General features: G+C 34.6%; 1 protein-coding gene, 1 long non-coding RNA gene and 1 other non-coding gene across 3 annotated transcripts; 1 reads left to right on the plus strand and 2 right to left on the minus strand.

Annotated features, from left to right (window-relative positions):
• Window positions 1–317: 317 nt before the first annotated feature.
• TRNAA-AGC lies at window positions 318–390 on the minus strand. Its single transcript has one exon. It is a non-coding gene; the product is annotated as a tRNA-Ala (tRNA).
• A 2,386-nt stretch (window positions 391–2,776) lies between these two features.
• LOC110909677 (transcription factor bHLH117) lies at window positions 2,777–3,946 on the minus strand. The gene is made up of 3 exons (XM_022154505.2): window positions 3,205–3,946; window positions 3,059–3,117; window positions 2,777–2,959 (listed from the first exon to the last, which is right to left on the minus strand). Exons 1-2 carry the CDS (start codon window positions 3,925–3,927, stop codon window positions 3,091–3,093), a joined length of 750 nt encoding a protein of 249 aa, XP_022010197.1. The 5' UTR covers window positions 3,928–3,946; the 3' UTR covers window positions 2,777–2,959; window positions 3,059–3,090.
• A 6,662-nt stretch (window positions 3,947–10,608) lies between these two features.
• On the plus strand, window positions 10,609–11,349 carry LOC118487597. Its single transcript, XR_004882023.1, has 2 exons — window positions 10,609–10,741; window positions 10,900–11,349. It is a non-coding gene; the product is annotated as an uncharacterized LOC118487597 (long non-coding RNA).
• Window positions 11,350–19,321: the final 7,972 nt, after the last annotated feature.

Below are 19,321 nucleotides of genomic sequence, written 5' to 3' on the forward strand. Positions count from 1 at the left end.
CGATACAAAACATATTTTTTAGTAATGTACAAACATAAACGGGTCGACTCGTGAATCCGTCATGTCAACCCGAACATAACCCATTTAGTTTAGCGTTTTCACTGGTTTGCCCCGAATATGACCCAAACCCGTTTACTCTAAACTGAAACTTGCATATTCTTAAATGTCGGGCAATTTATGAAATAGTTGTGATGCATACCTCACATTCAACATTCTCTGAAGTTCTCAACACAAATTCATACAGAAAACCAAACGGCAAAAACACAGCTCGACGTCATCAACAGAAAACATATTTGGAGTATAAAAAAAAGAGAGGATGGAGATGCGGGGTATCGATCCCCGTACCTCTCGCATGCTAAGCGAGCGCTCTACCATCTGAGCTACATCCCCATGTTGTTTCGTTGCTGAAGCTTAACATCATCACTTAAAATAAGTCAATTTGGTTAAGAAAAAAATGTATTTAGCAGAATAAACGAAGTAATCAGATGTGCATATATTTATCTAATTGGGGATTTTGAGGCAATGTATCGTTACTGGAATGCTGGATTGAACTCTCAAGTTTCATCGTATTTGAAATTCATGCTGGTGTTGTCAATTTGGTCAAGAAAAATTTGAGTTTGATTTGGGGAACTAAATTAGGAAAAGAAATGAATGAGAAACGGAAATCGGTTTTCGAAAGTGTGTTTATGTTGAGAAATAGGAGAATCGCGTTGAAGAGTAACATATGCGACGTCGTGGCATCATAGGTAAATGATGCAATTATGAGACTTATGCTGTATCTTGGTAATTAATCTTGTTAAGAATGTTCAATTTATGATCGGTTTTTGTTTTGTGTGTTTATTTTTCTAAAACGCCCCTTTCAAGCCCCTTCCACTCGTGCTTTTTGGGCAAAGCCCCCTCTACTGATGTGAGAGCCACATGTCACTCCAAGCCTCCCTTCAAGCCCATCCATTCCGATTAGACTTAGAAATCCATAACCAACTAGTTACGGTTTTTGTTTATTTGTTTAAATCCATTCAATCGTTTATTTGCACATATATGTGCATGTTAACTGGTTTGGTTCAAATTTTTCAGTTTTACATAGATATGTATAACCAAAATCAAACCACTAAAAATGTAAGTGTATATTAGAGGTGAACAAATCAGCTTTTTTAGGCAAACCTGATAGATTTTTTTCATTGTAGGCTCTAACTGGTTTGCCCAAACCGGTTCACCTTAGGAATCAATTTATGGGCTCAAAATCAGAACCCACTCCAATTAGTTTGGGTAGGGTTCTAAACCGGTTTGACGGAGTTTTCTTTTAAGAACTCCTTGAATAGAATTCAGGCTCAAACCGGGTTTTAAATGCCAAATCACAAACTACTTAGGCTATCTTCATTCACAGCCAACCTCAACCCAACTTTTTAATAAAAAACTAATTTCTCTCTCTTCTACCTATACAACTCAACCTACTTCAACCTTTTACTCACATTCACAACTCAACCTTTAAAACATTTTGTATTAAATATATATTTTTATGCTTATTGTTTATCCATAAATGCATTAAAAATAATTACAATTAATATTTTCATTTGAAACCGATTTGTTTTAGAATCAAAATAAATAACAAAAATATAAGAAATTTTTAATAAAAAACCACATACATTCATCAAACATAGTTAATAAAAATTAGGTACTCAAATTAGGTATATGCATTTTTTATTAAAAAAAATCTAACGGACCAATAAGATTAGAACATGTGGAACAAAAAGATATATGCATATTTTATAAAAAAATTTAATTAAAAAATATTTTTTTGAATGAACTCGGTTTTTTATAAAATTTATATCGATATGTTCACAAAAAAAAGTTAAATAACACTGTGTTTTCAAATTTTTTTGATAATTAAATACTAAAAACTTATTAAAGAAAATCATGTTTTAGCTAGAATTAATTGTTTATAAAACTAAAATGAAAAACATAATTAAAAAAGGACAAATGATAAGCCAAATGTGGTATTGATTAAATAATAAAAAAAATCAACAACCAAGATTGTTGGCACAACCTGGTCTGGTCGTGAGATGAATATGCTTTTTTTATTATTTTTTTCACTTTTTGGCAACCAACCTTTGTGAAAGTTCACTGATGGAGATAGCCTTAGCAACTGTCATCCTGGGTCAGGCCCAAACTAATTTGGCCCAAACCGGTTTTGGCGGTTTTGGTGGTTTTTCACTTTTTGTTTGGCAAGGCCAGGTTATGAACCGGTTTTGGCGGGCCCAAACCAACCTATTTTTTACACATCTACCGTGTATATCAGTGTCTCCTTTAGTTCCCTTTTTTGGTCCCTCGAAAATGTTTGTAAAAAGATGAGAGTTGGGTTATCCGAGTTAACTGGAGTTATCGGCAATGTGTTACGGTGGCCAATACCATTTAAGATTTTAGAAAACAATTTACGAATATGAAGCAGAAAATGCAAATATTTAATTTTAAACATATGTTAAAAGAAAAGAATTGATTATTCAGGGAATTACTATTTGTAAACAAAACCAGCCTAGTTGACTCCTCGACCGCCATGAGACCTTGCCCATGATAGGCGAAAACAGGATGGAATCCGTAACCCCTCACCGCCCCCGTCAGGTTCGAACCCAGGATTAAAACCCGATTCGTCCCTTCACCAGGATGTCCCTTTAAGAGTTCTTGAGCTCGGATTTCGAACTCCTTTTTTTTTTTGGATAACTAGGAGTTGCTAAAAGAAAATGTAACGAAAATGGTTTACTACTAGATCGAATTCTCAAAATAACCCAAAAGTCTAATCGTAGTAATGATTTAAAAAAAGATACCGACATTGTTAACAATGCATCTTCGTGCACACTTTTTCCACCCAATTTAACTAGAAAACTACCACTACCACTAATTTGAACTATTACTTCCTATAATATCCCTGTGTTGCCGGTGCCGGAAATTACTAATCACAACGGACCTACAATAAAAAAAAAAAAAAAAGCAGAACTTCAGCTAAAAATTCTAAAAAAGGTAAAACAATACAGAAATTAATTACTTCTAATTTAACACAAATTACCTTCAAAATGATATGCTAATGGACGACAAAACTCAACGAAACCTCTTCTCAGCAACCTCCTTAAACAACATCAACTGTTCAAGCGAGTAAACACAACAACCTCTGGAATACAAAACCGACTGAGACACAGGTGAGTTAACCATTACCTCAAGCACCTGCTGCCTGTTCAATTTCCCCAATCCACCATACCTAGGGTTTCCAGATCCCAAATTCAAACACGACGACGATGACGAACAAGACACAACAGGCATCGATTCCAGAACACTGATTTGCGCTTTCAGAAACATAATATACTTGTACGTTTCTTCATAAATCGTCGCCATATCCATTTTTCTGTCCACTGGTAGCAGCTTTTGTAAGGATCGTGTTTTGTCGCTGAGTGTACGGCGTCGTTTGTATGCCAGTTCTGTTCCGGATAACTTCGCCGGAGGAGGAGGAAGAGGAGGAAACGGCGGTTGTTGCGGTGGCGTTGGAGTGAAGTAGTTTGTTAACGTCGGTTGTTGCGTGTGGTGATTAAACAGAGGTGAATACTTATGTTGATTCACTGGCTCGATTGATCGGAGATCTGGTAACTGGTTGAACATGAAAGTAGGAATGTTATTCAGGTTGAATAACTCCGGTGAAGGTGCGGTTTTCAGCCTTTTGAACTCCATTGATGTGGTGTATTCGCTTGAACTCTCACTTGTTTTTGCGCTTTGAATGTTTTCGTTGAATGTGTCATACGATGATGAAGCGTACGGAAGCAGAGATTTGTTGTAACTCATTTCGGTAGGGATATGTGTCTGGTCGGAAGTTGTGTCCGGTGGAAAATCAAGGTCACCGATGACATATTTTCCGGTGAGAAGAAGCGATTGGAAACTTCCGTCCATTTTGAGAGAGAGAGAGAGGGGGGGGGGGGGTAAGAAATGCATGGCTGCGTGACAGTGGTGGGTATATATAGGAGAGGGAGTAAATTACTAAATTGCCCATATGGTATGATAATTTGTTTGTGCATGAGTGGCCCACATGTTGGAGTATGTTTCTCCCTCATGGATTTCTCTTGCATTTTATTTTCTCATTTTAAACGTAAAAAATAATCAGATATAAAAAAAATATGTGTAGGATAAATAAGATCATCGGAATACATGTTTTTAGAGTGTTTTTTTAGCTGATGAGCGAGATAGGATATGTGATTGAATGATTGATGTGGAGAAGAGTTATAAAACGTTACGTAAAAAATCGAGTTATGTGAAAAGAGAAGAAGAGAGGGAGGGCGTTTTTTAGTCGTTTTTGGCAGGGAAAAAGCCGTGGATAACAGAAGAAAAACGTTTTCTAGGCTTTCGATTATTAATGTTTTTATATTCTAATTTAAAAAAAAAATATACAAGCAATTGCAAATGTTTTTTTTTTTTTTGAACAATATACAAGCAATTGCAAATGTGATAGGTATTGTTATTTTGTTGTTAATATTTGCAAACTAATATTTAATGAGGACATATTTACTTTGTAACATTTGAAGAGATATTTTTTATAGACTTTAAAGTTTTATATTTTGGTTTGTTACTTTTGAGTTGAAATATTATTTTGTAAAATTGTGAAACCTTAAAAATTCGGTATAAACATTAACAACTAAACGATACTCATGTGTAATTGTACAATAAAAGTAATTCTAATAGATACAAATTTAACAAAAGTTAGTTAACATGTAAACAAGTCAGGGGTGTCAATTCTCGAAATATACGAAAAAGAAGATGAAATAAGCAACTTTTTGTTGTAATATCTAATTCATCTAAGACCACCCGTTGTGGTATCGAATTTGGGCGTTTTTTTGGTTGAAGAACGCACCTCCACGTCGGAAGTTCCGCCCCCATAGGCGTTGTTTTGGAGATTTTGGGCTGCAGCGTTCTTTGTTCAACGCCCAACTTACATTTCTTTGGCCAATCACATGCATTCTTGTTTTCTTGCCCAATCACGTGCATTCTTCCTTTTAACATAAGGGTGAAGGGGGTGCACACCTAATAGGTGAGTGCCCTCTCTTACGCCAAACCAATCCCCGTGTGCCACGTCAACTCCCCTCTTAAACTCCCCTAACACCCCCATTTGATGGCGCCACTCCCCTATTAGGTGAATTGGTTTTTTTAAAAAAAAAATAAAAAAAAAAATAAAGAAAAACTGTGATTGGTCCCCTCTCTCCTCTCTCCTCTCTCTCTCCTCCCCTCTCATCGGTGAGCCGCCACCTACCCTCCCTCCTCTCTCTTCCCCGATTTCACCCACCGCATGGTTGGCGGCACCTTCACCGGGTCGGCAAGGGGGTTACCGAAATGAATTCGGTGGGCACCCCGCCCACCCTAATGCCCACATCCCCACTACATCCATTTTAGAAAAACGCCCCATAAAGCCCCTTGCTGATTGGATCGCCACATGACTCAAAACGCACAAGGGTGGGGTTTCTTCCACTACGCATGGTCTAATAAATTAATTGTGCTCAGATTAACTCGTACAATTAAGCACTTTAATCCATCAACCTATTGAATTAAACTGGTTGACATGTTAACCCATTTAACCCATATTATAACCGACTAACCCGATTGTCATGTTCACAAATTTAATTGTTTGTCAACCTGCTAGCACATTTAGATAATTGGGTGGCGCAATTTTAAGTGCGTGAGGGGTAGTGCTGATGTTTTAGATATGAATAAAGATATAGGTTGTGTTCAAATTAAACGATTAGAGGCATTAACCCGAACCTTATCACCCCCTAGAAGAACACCATAGACACCACTAAAACATTTATATTATATGTAATATAACAATGTTATTTAAGAAATCTTAACTTTCTAGAAGAATTTATAGCAAATTCTCTAATACCGGTTTAAAAGATATTTTGTTATTGACAAGCGATGAAAAATAATAACTTTGAGTTAAAGTATTATCTTAAAGATATTATATTTACTTTGCAAAAGTTTATATTTATTTGAAATAATTTAGATAATATTTATTTTGCAAAAGTTTATATTTATTTGAAATAAAACAAAGATAGTAATACTATAAAGTATTATTAAAAGATTTTTATTTCAATAAATGATGCTTGATATTGATGTTGAGGTTTGCACATATAATGTATACATGTGTGGGCCCTCGGGATGACAAAAGTGAAATTACAATAATTCTAACGTTAATTTACTAATTTCGTGAAAATAATGTTAAAAGCGAGGGAATGTTAATCATGCATCATGTAGTGTCGTTGATAGTCGAAAACTAAGGGGGGTACATGCACTATTCGGCCTTTTTGTCAAGAGTTACGCACCTTATGTCCAAGGGTTGATGCAAAACTACTATGGAGTCGGGGTCTCACTGGAAGCAACTTATCTAGTCCTATGGGGTTGAGATAATGTTGTCTACATCTTACCCTTTTCAGACTCAACTTTAACTTTGCTATTGATGAGATTTATTGAGTATAAAGATGATAGATGACAATAATATCCTATATATTACAAACCAAATCAACCAATTTATATACTCTTAGAAACAGACTTTTACTATAGAAAACTTCATTCACGTGATGCTCCATCGATCAATAATCATCGATGTATACCAAAACTCCAAAAGGCCAAATAGCAAAAAAGAAAATCTAGATTTTAATCTCCGATGATGAACCATGTGAAAAGCTATTCATTGATCTGTTGATAAAATCTTTACCTACGCGTCCACGCCAGATTTCATATGGAATCTCACCGAAGGATTACAACAAAGGAAACCACTATAATACATGTATGATCCTAACAATCTCACCTACAAATCAGGACAATCATCTCTTCTAAATATGTATACAGTAATAATACATTTATGTAAAAATTGGTATCTTCACGTACGGCTAATTAGTGACAAATCCTCATTAGTGAAATGGTGAAATGTAGAAAGTGTTTTCTTTCATGGTTTGTATGTCATTTTCTTGTATAGTAAAGATTAAAAAAAATCAGCAATGTTTCCTTTAGGCTGGATGGTGTGTTTTCACCACCCTCCCTCAACGTCAAATGGAGGTTGGGGGGTTTTTGATTGGTTGGCCATCAAGTCACATTTTTCTTTTAACACTCGTTAACCTATTTATAAATTGAGATGTAAATACATGAAATATATGTATAAATACGTAAAATGAAAATATAAATACTTGAAATGAAGGTATAAAATATGAAATACATTAACTCGAGATATAAAAGTTAGAAATATATAAAATATGAATAATCAGTTCGGTTAATTTCGGTTAAACAAGGCTGTAAAAAATTGATAACCGATTTTTGGTTAATTCGGTTTTCGATGAACCGGTTGTCGGTTAATTGGTTTCAGTTAATTTAGTTTTTGATTGATTTCGGTTCGGTTTTATCTGTTTTCAATTAACGATCGGTTATTGCTCACTCCTAGACATTGTTAATCACGCAACATATCAAATTTTTTAATTAAAAAACAATAGTTATATTATACTTAAATTAAAGAGGATAAAATACTTGTTTTTTTTTCTTTGTAATGTTAAAATTATAATATTAACGTACGAAGAGGTTATGACAATTTAATAATCGTTGAGGTAGTTAGTTTTTTATAAAGGGAAAAAATGTAAATGCTAAGTATCTATAACTAGAATTACGACCCGCCGCAACGCGGCGGGGATTCTTTAGTTATAACTAAGTCGATTTAGGACCTGCACATTATGTTGAACCTGTCGAACGGGGAAAAAATAGACGATGTAAAAACGTTCACCCACACACGCACGTTGCGTCGTGTTAACTCACAAAATTTAGAACGAAACGTAAAAACGTTAAACTAAAGACGCACGTTACGATGTGTTAAGTCACAAAATTTAGAACGAAGCATAAAGTGAAAAATTTGCGGAAAATGAAAACTATAAAGGACCAAAGTTGAAAGTAAAAAAAAGTTTTGAGGATAGATTGAAAAAGATAAAAAGTTTTGGGTTAAAAGTAAAAAACAAATAGTTTTGGGTTAAAAGTAAATTCTGAAATACTTTTGGGTGAAAAGTAAAAAAATCAATTTTTTTTTTTGAAAAACCCTCAAAGCCAAGGTTACAATAACCATATGCATAACCATTTTTTCTTTGGAAAATGGCGGGGGACATAAACAGTGTCAAATAGCATCAATGTCATACTATCACCAGCGACCACCAACACTGAATTTGCGACGAAAAAATTATACTGAAACGTAAAACATAGAAAATAATAACTAGGTCGATTTAGGACCCGCACGTTATGACGAACTTGTCAAACAGGAAAAAAATAGACGACGTAAAAACGTTGAACTACACACGTACATTGCATCTTAAAACGAAGCTTAAAACGGAACGTAAAAATGTTGAACACACACGCACATTGCGTCGTGTTAACTTGCTAAATTTAGAATGAAGCGTAAAACGAAAAATTTGCGGAATATGAAAAGTACAGGAGACCAAAGTTGAAAGTAAAAAAAGTTATTAGGTTAATCTGAAAAGATAAAAAGTTTTGGGTTAAAAGTTATAACCCAAATAGTTTTGGGTTAAAAATAATACATCAAATGTTTTTGGACTAAAGTATAAAATCAATATTTTTTTTGAAAAACTCCCTAAACATGATGTACAACTCATAATGCACAAAGAAGTTGATAATTCACGGTGTATAAATAATTGTACCAAAATAAAACAAAAGATATTCACCACACCTCAAACATACACCTCACTTGGATAATGCCTCTTCAGACATAATCTTACTGGTTCAGCACTTAACCATTTAAAAGTTGTCAAACAGCCTCTAAAATTAAATAAGTCTATATAAGACATAAGTCTATAACCAGGGGCGCAGGATAAGGTATGTCCGGGGGCAGGGGCGGACCCTATGTGTACCAAGCCGTAGCACGGGCTACGGCTCAACTTTTTATCGGTAGCGTAAAAAATTATTTTTTTTTGTTTTTATACCAAGGATACCCCTGAACAATTACGAGGACACCCCTAAAAAAAGTATGTAAGCCCAAATCAATTGAAAATAATACGCCCAAATCTCAATTGCCCAATATGTTAGCCCAAATCAATTGAAGATTGTAAATAATAAGCCCAATTGCCCAATATGTTAGCCCAAAATAATAAAAGATTGTAAATAATTGTCCAATTGCCCTGAAGTTTTAATGCACGGCACGACACAACTACGAGAATACCAATTAATTGAAAATAATAAGCACAAATCCCAATTGCTCGTTTCGTCACACTATAAGCGATGATGATAAATTTGCAAACTTGAATGGAATAAGTGATCTAGCGCGTGTTATGGTTGAAACGGGAACGCATAGTTCTTGTCCTTCAGTTTATCGGGTAGTGAAGCTAGCTTTGCTTGACCGATTGCAACCGCAACAGTTGAAAGATGTTTTTTCGAAATTGAAGCTTGTCAAAACGGATTTACGCAATCGAATGGGCCCGGAATTTTTGAACAATGCTATGGTTTGTGCGGTCGAAAAGGATTTTTTACGTGAAGTAAAAGATGACGATGTGATGAAACGATTTCAAGCTATGAAAAAAAGAAGAGGACAAATTTATTAGGTATTTGTTTTATTTTATTTATTTATTGTCGTTTTTTTTAGTATTGTATGATTGTACGGTGAAAAAAAAGTTTGGGATACCCCTGAGTTAATGTTCTAGTTCCGCCACTGTCCGGGGGGACGCCCGAACCCCCAAACTTTTCGATACGTAATGTTATGAATAGTACTTTCGTATAGGTATATACGTTGCCAATGTCTATAACTAACGGTTTTTGACCAAAGTCTTAATCTTGATGCTGACAAAAATGAAAATTGAAAAATCATATACAAACTGCCTTACTTATTCATACATGAATTATATATTCTTATGTTCCCATTAAAGTCAATGGGAACATCATGCAATTTGAACCGTTATTTGAACCGTTAGATGAACATGAGGTTAAATCCAGACCCTTTAAATTCAGAAAAACAAGAGGAGGTTTTTTTAGGGTTATTTTGACTTCTCACCCCACACGTTCCTACTGATACGCTGCAGTTAACAAAAACCACCTCTAACCGTCTACCCCCTCCCACTTAAATCCAACAATGTCGGCAATTTTCACCAGAGAAAGTTTGCAATTTGCAATTCACAAACATATAACCCTAATAGTTTTTTTTGAAGGTTTGTGTCTACTTTGAAGTAGTCGGCGACTTCTCTCTGTATTTCGCCAGTGATTCTTGCGTTGCCGCTGATTAGATTTTGTGTATACGCCGATCGACGCGGAATTTGCATTCGTGTGCCACAGTGGAAGCAATGAAGTTCTCTTAAGCTCCGGCCTGCATGTGGAATTCTTTTTTATTTTTTCTGTTTAGGTCGTATAAGAGAGTGCAACTGTGACTGGATATGGGTTTGTTCAGGCTGTGGTGATGAAAACCTTTTCCTATGAGTTTGAATTTGACTATGATGATGGGGTTAGACACATCTTAGTTTGGATTTTGGTTTGTTTTTTGAGAATATGTTATGAGGTTTTTAATTTTATTACTCTGATGTTAAAACGGATTCAGGATCTTGATTGTTATAAACCTTCTAAAAGGGGAGGTTGAGGACGGTTCCAAGAGGTTAGAGCAGTTGTAGTGTTATAACCCCACTACCGCCATAAAAGCAGAGGAGAAATAGCAAGAACGAGAGCCAACTCTTCAAGAATTAGCGACTTTAAGGTACAATTTAATTGCATATACAGTCAATTAGGGCATAAATCTTTATCTTGCTATGCCTGTTATTTTCGCTGTCGCATCATCTTTGTCATTGTATAAAATTCGTCATTGTATTAGCTGGTTCAATCTTCATTGTTGGTTTTGGATGGTTCTTTTTCCAGTACAGGAAATTCAAGAATTCAAAACAAAGTATTGACAAATCGAAATGGACATTAATGTCGTTTCACAAGTTAAGTTTTAGTGAATACGAGATCTTAGGTGCTCTTGATGAGGATAATGTGATCAGCGTGGTGCGTCGGGTCGGGAAAGGTTTACAGAGTTGTTTTGAGCAATGGTGAGGTCGTGACTGTTAAGAAGCTTTGGGGCGGTTCCAAAAAGGGCGAAGATGAGGATCTTGAGAACGGGTTGGGCTCAGGCTCGGTTGTTGATAACGGATTTGAGGCTGAAGTGGAGACATTAGGGCGGATCCGTCACAAGAACATTGTTCGACTTTGGTGTTGTTGCTCTACAAAAACTTGTGAACTTCTTGTGTACGAGTATATGCCGAATGGTAGTTTGGGGGATTTACTTCATAGTACTAAAAGCGGGTTACACGGTTGGCCCATACGGTACAAGATTGCGGTGGATGTCGCTGAGGGTTTCGCCTATTTGCACCATGATTGTGTTCCCGCCATTGTTCATAGAGATGTTAAATCCAATAACTTTTTATTGGATGGTGATTTTGGTGCTCGAGTGGCGGATTTCGGTGTTGCTAAGCTGGTCAATGGTGACGAGAAAGGCGGTAATTCAGTCTGTCATTGCTGGTTCGTGTAGATACATTGCTCCAGGTATGACTCTTTTCTCCCTTTTCATTGAATCATTTACTCTGTAAAATCTTGAACAATGTACAAATTCCAATGCATAATGTACTACTTTTAACACAGATTAATAATCATTAGTTTTGTTATGATTTAGGTAACTAAACCATATTGTCTTACACATTGCAGAATATGCATATACACTAAGGATAAATGAGAAGTGTGATATCTACAGCTTCGGTGTTGTAATTCTCGAACTTGTGACCGGAAAGCGCCCTGTCGACCCTGAGTATGGAGAAAAAGATTTGGTCAAGTGGGTGTGCACTACATTGGATAAAAACACTCATCGTCGAATAGAGATAGTGCAGGTGATGATTATCACATGTCATTGGTTCATTTTTACTGCGTATCTATCAATTTCTCATACTGTTTGTTATATTAGCAAGTTTTGATTTATGTGGTTTTGTGTAATTTTCATAAAGATGGGTCTCAAATTAGGCTCTAAAGACTCTTTTTTCAAGGCTACCTATATAGATCCTTTGTTGTTCTCAACAACTTTCCACTACCTCTTTAGATCCTTTGTTTTCATATATGCTGGAAGTAGAACCTGTACAGCCGTACAGGGGTCATGTTACGTTCTGCACAAACAACATTACGTTCTGCACAAACAACATTACGTTCTGCACAAGCGGTGAACTATCAAACTTGAGCATGGATAGGAGGTATAGTATTTTTTTTAAGATTTATATTGCATCAATAATATACTTTTAACCATCTTTAAAACAAGGGGTGTGCAAAAATCCGAATTAACTGACTCATAACCAAATTAACCGACACAATCAAACCGAACCAAATAAAAAACCGGTGGGTCGGTTAACGGTTTTTTTGAAAACTTAGTAGCGGGTCGGTTATGGTTATAAATGTTTCCATACCCACCATACTATACTATATTCTGGTTTAGAATGCAAAGAAAGATAGTTTGGCCTTATGACATTAAACTACCCGGCCACCGGGCGGGTATAGAACTAGTTTATCTATGTAATACTTACAAATTGTCCTTTTCTATGAGTTGTTGATTTTTCCATAATAAGTCAACATTTACAAACCAATTTTGAATTACAAAATAAGCTATAAGGGATAAATGAGAACCACAAAAGTTTTTTTTTTTTGAAAAACACCTTAAGTCTAACTTACAACACATATATGCACATATCACTTGCTTCTTTATAGTGTTTAATTTGGTTAAAGATGAGGTAATTAAAGTGTAATTGTGTAAATAAGTTATTGGAATATTTAAAAAAGTGAACCCTTTGAAAAAAAAAATCTTGGATCCGCTACTGATGATAGGCGAATCAATGCGTCTGGTTTCTTTTTTCGAATTACGCAATGCGGCGACTGGGAATTGGCGGAATCTGTTAACCAACAACTGGCGATAGCCAGTTGCACTCATATCCTCTTTGTCTATTATTTGTTTTCTTCTGCAACAAAAGCATACCTTAATATAATATTTACCACCTTTGACATAGTACAACAGACAGCTACGTTAACATCTTGTGGCAAATACAAACGTACAAACAGACACGGTCTCTTTAGACTTTAATCTTTATAATGCATTTTTTTGATAAAGGGTTTACAATGCATTTGTGATGCATATGCTTATTGTAACGGTCAATTTATATATTATATTATATATATGTATAGAGAGAAAGTGTATCGTATATATATTTGTAACTAGCTTAACTAGTTATTCGTTACATAATGTGACGAAATAAATATGGTAAAAATTTGGTTTGAAAAATAAAAAACAAAGTAGAAGATGTTATAAAAATGCTATGTATTTAAAATACCATAGTATTATTTTCTCTATAAGCAGTAGCGTTCGTTCTCTTTTAGTGTTTAATAGGTTCTTTAGAGATTGTTAGGGCGAAGGCTACGTAGTCAGGATAGCCATTAGGGGTAAATCTTGAGCACCGCCACAAACCCTTCGGGTTTGACATTATGATAAAAATTATGGTTTGTGAACTCGAGCAATTTAGCGAAGAAAGAGAAGTTGGGATAGTCAATGACGTGCCCTGTGTTTGGGCAAATCTTGAACATTACTTTTGGGTTCAGTTTGATACAAATGATATACTCTCCCTGATTGATGGGTTTATTTTAAATTGCCACTCACAACATTAAGTATGTTACACCAAAATAATATTTCATGAGTAACGAGGGTGATTTTTATTTTAATAAATTATAGAAAAAATTTAAGGAGTGCATTCAGTTTTTCCAAATTTATAACCATTTTGTTTTTATAACTATGCATTCTTAGATGATATTACGTGGATAGAGGGCATGATCCACTGCTCTACCTCCTCTTGAAACGGGCACGTTGCATCACTTTTTCATAGGGCTCAATGGCTCACATACAAATTATTTCTTATGAACTATATCATTAATTGATTAATAGAGATACACTGTCCAGTTATTATTTACTATATAGACAACTTGTGTAAATATTCCACTTGCTACCGATGACAACCGAAAGAAGAATTTCCATATCACCACCATCGCCGACCTCGACATGACAAACAAAGCCTTGACGTTAGGACTTCAACTAAACCTCCACGTTTTTTTAACAGCCAACTAAATCACCGGATAAGCATTCGGGGATGCCCCCAATCAAGCAAATGCATCCCCTCCTCTATAACGGTCAGAGTTGGATGCATACCTGAGCCACCAAGTCCTTAATTCCGGGGAAAACTTGCCCGCCCGAAGGCCCACTGCGGTAAAACCCGATTTGACTCGATTTCGAACTGACGACCTCCGGAGAGACCACCACCAATGTCCTTCAAAGTGATGCTAGTGGGAGTTTGAGACCTTAAGGAGATAAACTAAATGACTAAACACTAAACCAAATTGTCAAAACAACTAAAAATATCTTGGATAAATAAAATATTAACGCTTCTTTTTATTTATGTAGAAGAATAAACAATTACTAATACGTTATTTATAAAAAAAAGTTAATAAAAAATTTCTAAATATAACATACAAATTCGATTATATATACAAATATAACCACAACAAACTTTTAAAATCAATTATCATAACCTATGAGTAGACCTTAAAATCCGTTGGTTAAAAAATCATAACTGAAAAATCAGTTTCTCACTCGATTTAATTATTTCGATTTTAGACATTCACTTTTCATTTGATTCTTTTCCTTATCAACCCCTAATTGACATCTTAAATATTTATAATTTTTAGGATTTAAATTTGCAAGGCTCGCTCGATTTAATTATTTCGATTTTAGACATTCACTTTTCATTTGATTCTTTTCCTTATCACCCCTATTTGACATCTTAAATATTTATGATTTTTAGGATTTAAATTTGCAAGGCCAAAGTTATTTCGTAAATATATTTTATAGGATATTGTAATATTAAAAAATAATAAACAATTTTCATCAACTCAAAGGTATTTCCTTGTCTTAATTCGAGGGGGGCAGGGCAGGGTGGAAGTACCGTGGCAGAGCATGAGTGGCACAGGTGTCATTCTACTTTTTGTACGGAATCCTTTTCATGTTACCCCCTCTCAACATTTAACATTTGCTACATATCTTCTTAACTTTTAAGGAAATTAAGCATCAACAAAATTTGCTTATGACGATTTAATACTTAACTAATATTTATATGATACGTATTTTTATATTTAACAGATTTATATGGGATTTACTACTCTAAAACAAAGCTTTGCCAGTGAATTGTTTTTTTTTTTTTTTTTTTTTTTTTTTTTTTTTTTTTTTTTTTAATTGCAAATTTGGACCACTGTAGTATAATCGTGCCACCAGCGGAACCACTCGATCATATCCATCTCCACTAGGCATACTATACACCAATTCAGGAGGAAACCCAATAAATATGGGAAAACCCCATTGTAAGAATCGAACCCAGGACCTATTGGTCCCAAAGTCTTATCTCACCCCTAAGATGCCGTTAGGCTATAAAGCCATGGGCTGCCAGTGAATTGTTTACTGATGGAATTTTGTGTTGGCGATCATTGATGGATTACGAACGGATAAAACCAATTCCAATAATAAGAGAATAACTAACAGGGTAAAGTTCTTGTACAAATAATCTTAACATACTAAACATACAAATTGAAGGAAAACTCAAAAAGACAAGGTGACATTTTTGTAATTATCAATAACTATCAAAGTTACTCTACAAATATACCTAAAAAACCTAACCACTCCCCCACCCCCAAAAAAATCTAAACCCCCCACCCCCCCCCCCCCCAAAAAAAACCTAAAAAAAACCTACCCCCCCCCCAAACCTAAAAAAACCTAACCCCCCCCACCCCCCAAAAACCTAAAAAAAAAACCTAACACCCCCCCACCCCACCCCCAAAAACAAAAAAAAACCTAACCCCCCCCCCCCCCCACCCCCAAAAACCTAAAAAAAACCTAACCCCCCCAAGCTAAAATGCTAAAAACTAAACCCCTCAAAAAACCTAAAAAAAAAAAAAAAACACAAATTATTTTATTTTATTTTTTTAACATTTTTTATTAAAAAATCGCTACTTTTAGTAGCAGCCAATTTTTTTTTTTTTTGCTAACGAAATGTAGCGATTTTTTAATAAAAAATGTTAAAAAAAAATTTGTGTTTTTTTAGGTATTTTTGGTTGTAACTTTGATAGTTGGTGGTAATTATAAAAATGTCACCTTGTCTTTTTGGGTTTTCCTTCAATTTGTATGTTTAGTATGTTAAGATTATTTGTATTTGATCTTTTGCCATAACTAACATTCAATGTCTTTCAGTATTGTGGTCAGTGTAAACGTTCTATAGCTGATATGAATTGCCATTTGATGATCTGTCGCTAGTCTTTACCCATGCTGGATTTTCTCACAAAATTTCACCTAGAATTATCAACTATTGGTATGATATTTGCCAATGAATACCACCACTAATAAAACTCCTCTAGTGTATATTGTTTTTATGCCACATCTGTGTATTTTTTGTATAATAAAAAAACAAGAGAAAAACACGAACGATAGTTTCCAATGCCATAATCAATATAATATGACAACATTGTTTTGATTCGAAATTAAAACGTAAGCTCATTGAATTTTTAGCTTAACAAGTGATATATATTTTGGATATACAAAGTTGTCTCTGAGTATCTAAAATTTCTCTAATTACTAAAACTAAAAGTTTAGACGAAATAAAATTAATTAATGAACTTGTATCAACCAGTGGCCCAGTGCAAAACTGTGTACAAGCAAAATCAACTATTCTCATAACATGCCAAGCAAAATTATTTTTATAAGTATAGGGACTATTCTGTAACTACACCAAACTGGATATCCATGTATAAAATTTGCTAACGGCAATATACACGTGGAAGAAGGGGATGAAAAACGCTGGTATCTTTTTGGAATTACGTGATGCGGCGATTGGCGGAATCCGTTAACCGACAAACTGCCGGTTGCCAGTGGTATCCTCTTTGTCTTGTTTCTCTCTCAGGTAGGCTGCAACAGAAACAGATATTTATCTCCGTCGGATAGAGATCGGACGGTGGGGATGAGTGGGTGGGTTAGCACATGCGGCGGGAGCATGTCGACTTGGTACAACAGACAGCTAGCTACGTTAACATATTGTACGTACAACCAGTTTTGTTCATATATGGTTCTTTCGAATTCATCAAATATGTATATTTGTAAAACCGGTGTTGTTCGTTTTTATAACAATTTTGTTTGATATTCGTAAACAAATTCATATCTAATGAAAAAATTCTTGTTTTGAAATGTTGATTTATGATATTTTATGATTTCCGTGGATTTTAAAAAACTTATATGCTATTTAGTAGCTGAAGTGAATGGATATTGAACGAGTAATCAACAATGGAAATTAGGGCAAAAACTAGCACTAATTCATATTAATCATAGTAGAGGAGATGAGAAATACAGAAAGAAGGAGATGGGAACTAGAAAAAATCACTCCACAAGCTCATTCATAATCCTATTCTCTCTCATCCTTGTGTTTATAACATGCGTCACAAGATTCTAGTCATTTACTTGTTGGGCTTTAACTAATGGGCTACTTGATTGGGTCATTGTGGTGTTACAAATGATGATAAAGGATCAAATAGAAATAAAATTAACGTACGAAACGTACGAATTGGGGGAAAAAGCAAAAAAAGTGGCGGTGTCATTTTGGTAATTATCAGCAACTTCAATATTACTGGGGAAAAAGCAAAAAGTGTCTTGTAGAGTAATTTTGAGCATTTGTAGGGTAATTTTGAGCATCTGTAGAGTAATTTTAGGAAATGTAGGGTAATTATCAAATTGCTCTAGTAGAGTAATTTTGACTTCTGTAGAGTAATTTTGGAAAATGTCTTCTAGAGTAATTTTGTTAGCATTTAGTTATGGGGTTTAGCTTTATGATTTAGTTTTTAGCTTTTAGTTGGGTGGGGTGGGGGGGGGGGTTGGTTTTTGGGAGGTGGGTGGGTGGGGGGGGGGGTAGTGTAATTTTGATAATTACCCTACAGTTTTGATAATTACCCTACACGACCAAAATTACTCTACATGAACATTTACAATGGTTTAGTTTTTTTTTAGGTTTTTGGGGGGTGGGGGGGGGGGGGGTTGTGTAATTTTGATAATTACCCTACAATTTTGATAATTACCCTACACAACCAAAATTACTCTACATGAACATTTACAAAATTACTTTACAGAAGCTCAAAATTACTCTACTAGAGTAATTTTGAAGTTGCTGATAATTACCAAAATGACACCGCCACTTTGTATATTTGTAAAACCGGTGTTGTTTGTTTTTATAACAATTTTATTTGATATTCGTAAACAAATTCATATCTAATGAAAAAATTCTTGTTTTGAAATGTTGATTTATGATATTTTATGATTTCCGTGGATTTTAAAAAACTTATATGCTATTTAGTAGCTGAAGTGAATGGATATTGAACGAGTAATCAACAATGGAAATTAAGGCAAAAACTAGTACTAATTCATATTAATCATAGAAGAGGAGATGAGAAATACAGAAAGGAGGAGATGGGAACTAGAACAAATCACTCACAAGCTCATTCATAATCCTATTCTCTCTCATCCTTGTGTTTATAACATGCCTCAGAAGATTCTAGTCATTTACTTGTTGGGCTTTAACTAATGGGCTACTTGATTGGGTCACTGTGGTGTTACAAATGATAGTAGCTCAGAAGTCAGACCAAATGGTACGTTTTTGCTATGTAAAGTTGATTAACGTCAAACTATATACTTTTGATGGGTTTTTTATTCATATATACTTTTGATGGTTTTTTATTCATGTATGATGTTACATGCTACATACAATCATCTTAAATTTGCTTTTAACAAATCTCTAATGAAAAAAAATTCTCGTTTTAAAATGTTGATTAATGACGAATTTTATTATGTTTTCGGTCAATTTTTAAAACTTATATGATTTTAGTATTTTAGACTAAATGATCCGTTTTTTGTTATGCAAAGTTGATTAACGTCAAATTATGCTTTTGATGGGTTTTTCATTCGTACATGATATATATCTTAAATTTATTTTTATTTTTTTTACAATGTATCTTAGCGTTGTGTTCTTGTAGGCAGCACAATACATTACTTTCTCCCGAGTCACAAAAATACACAATTATTTCTTTTAAACTTTATCATTATATTATCGTTAGAGATCGACTGTGTGATTATTGTTTACTATACATAATACATTACTTTCTCCCGAGTCACAAAAATACACAATTATTTCTTTTAAAC

The sequence above is a fragment of the Helianthus annuus genome, chromosome 15 (assembly GCF_002127325.2).
Source record: "Helianthus annuus cultivar XRQ/B chromosome 15, HanXRQr2.0-SUNRISE, whole genome shotgun sequence".
NCBI classification, from domain to species: Eukaryota; Viridiplantae; Streptophyta; class Magnoliopsida; order Asterales; family Asteraceae; genus Helianthus; species Helianthus annuus.

Bases quoted from the DNA above. Each gene is read 5' to 3' on its own strand.
- LOC110909677 (XM_022154505.2), bottom strand. From the start codon at position 3,927: ATGGACGGAAGTTTCCAATCGCTTCTTCTCACCGGAAAATATGTCATC. The intron at 3,118-3,204 runs GTAATGGTTAAC...ATGTTGTTTAAG, and splicing joins ACAGGCAGCAGGTGCTTGAG to GAGGTTGCTGAGAAGAGGTT.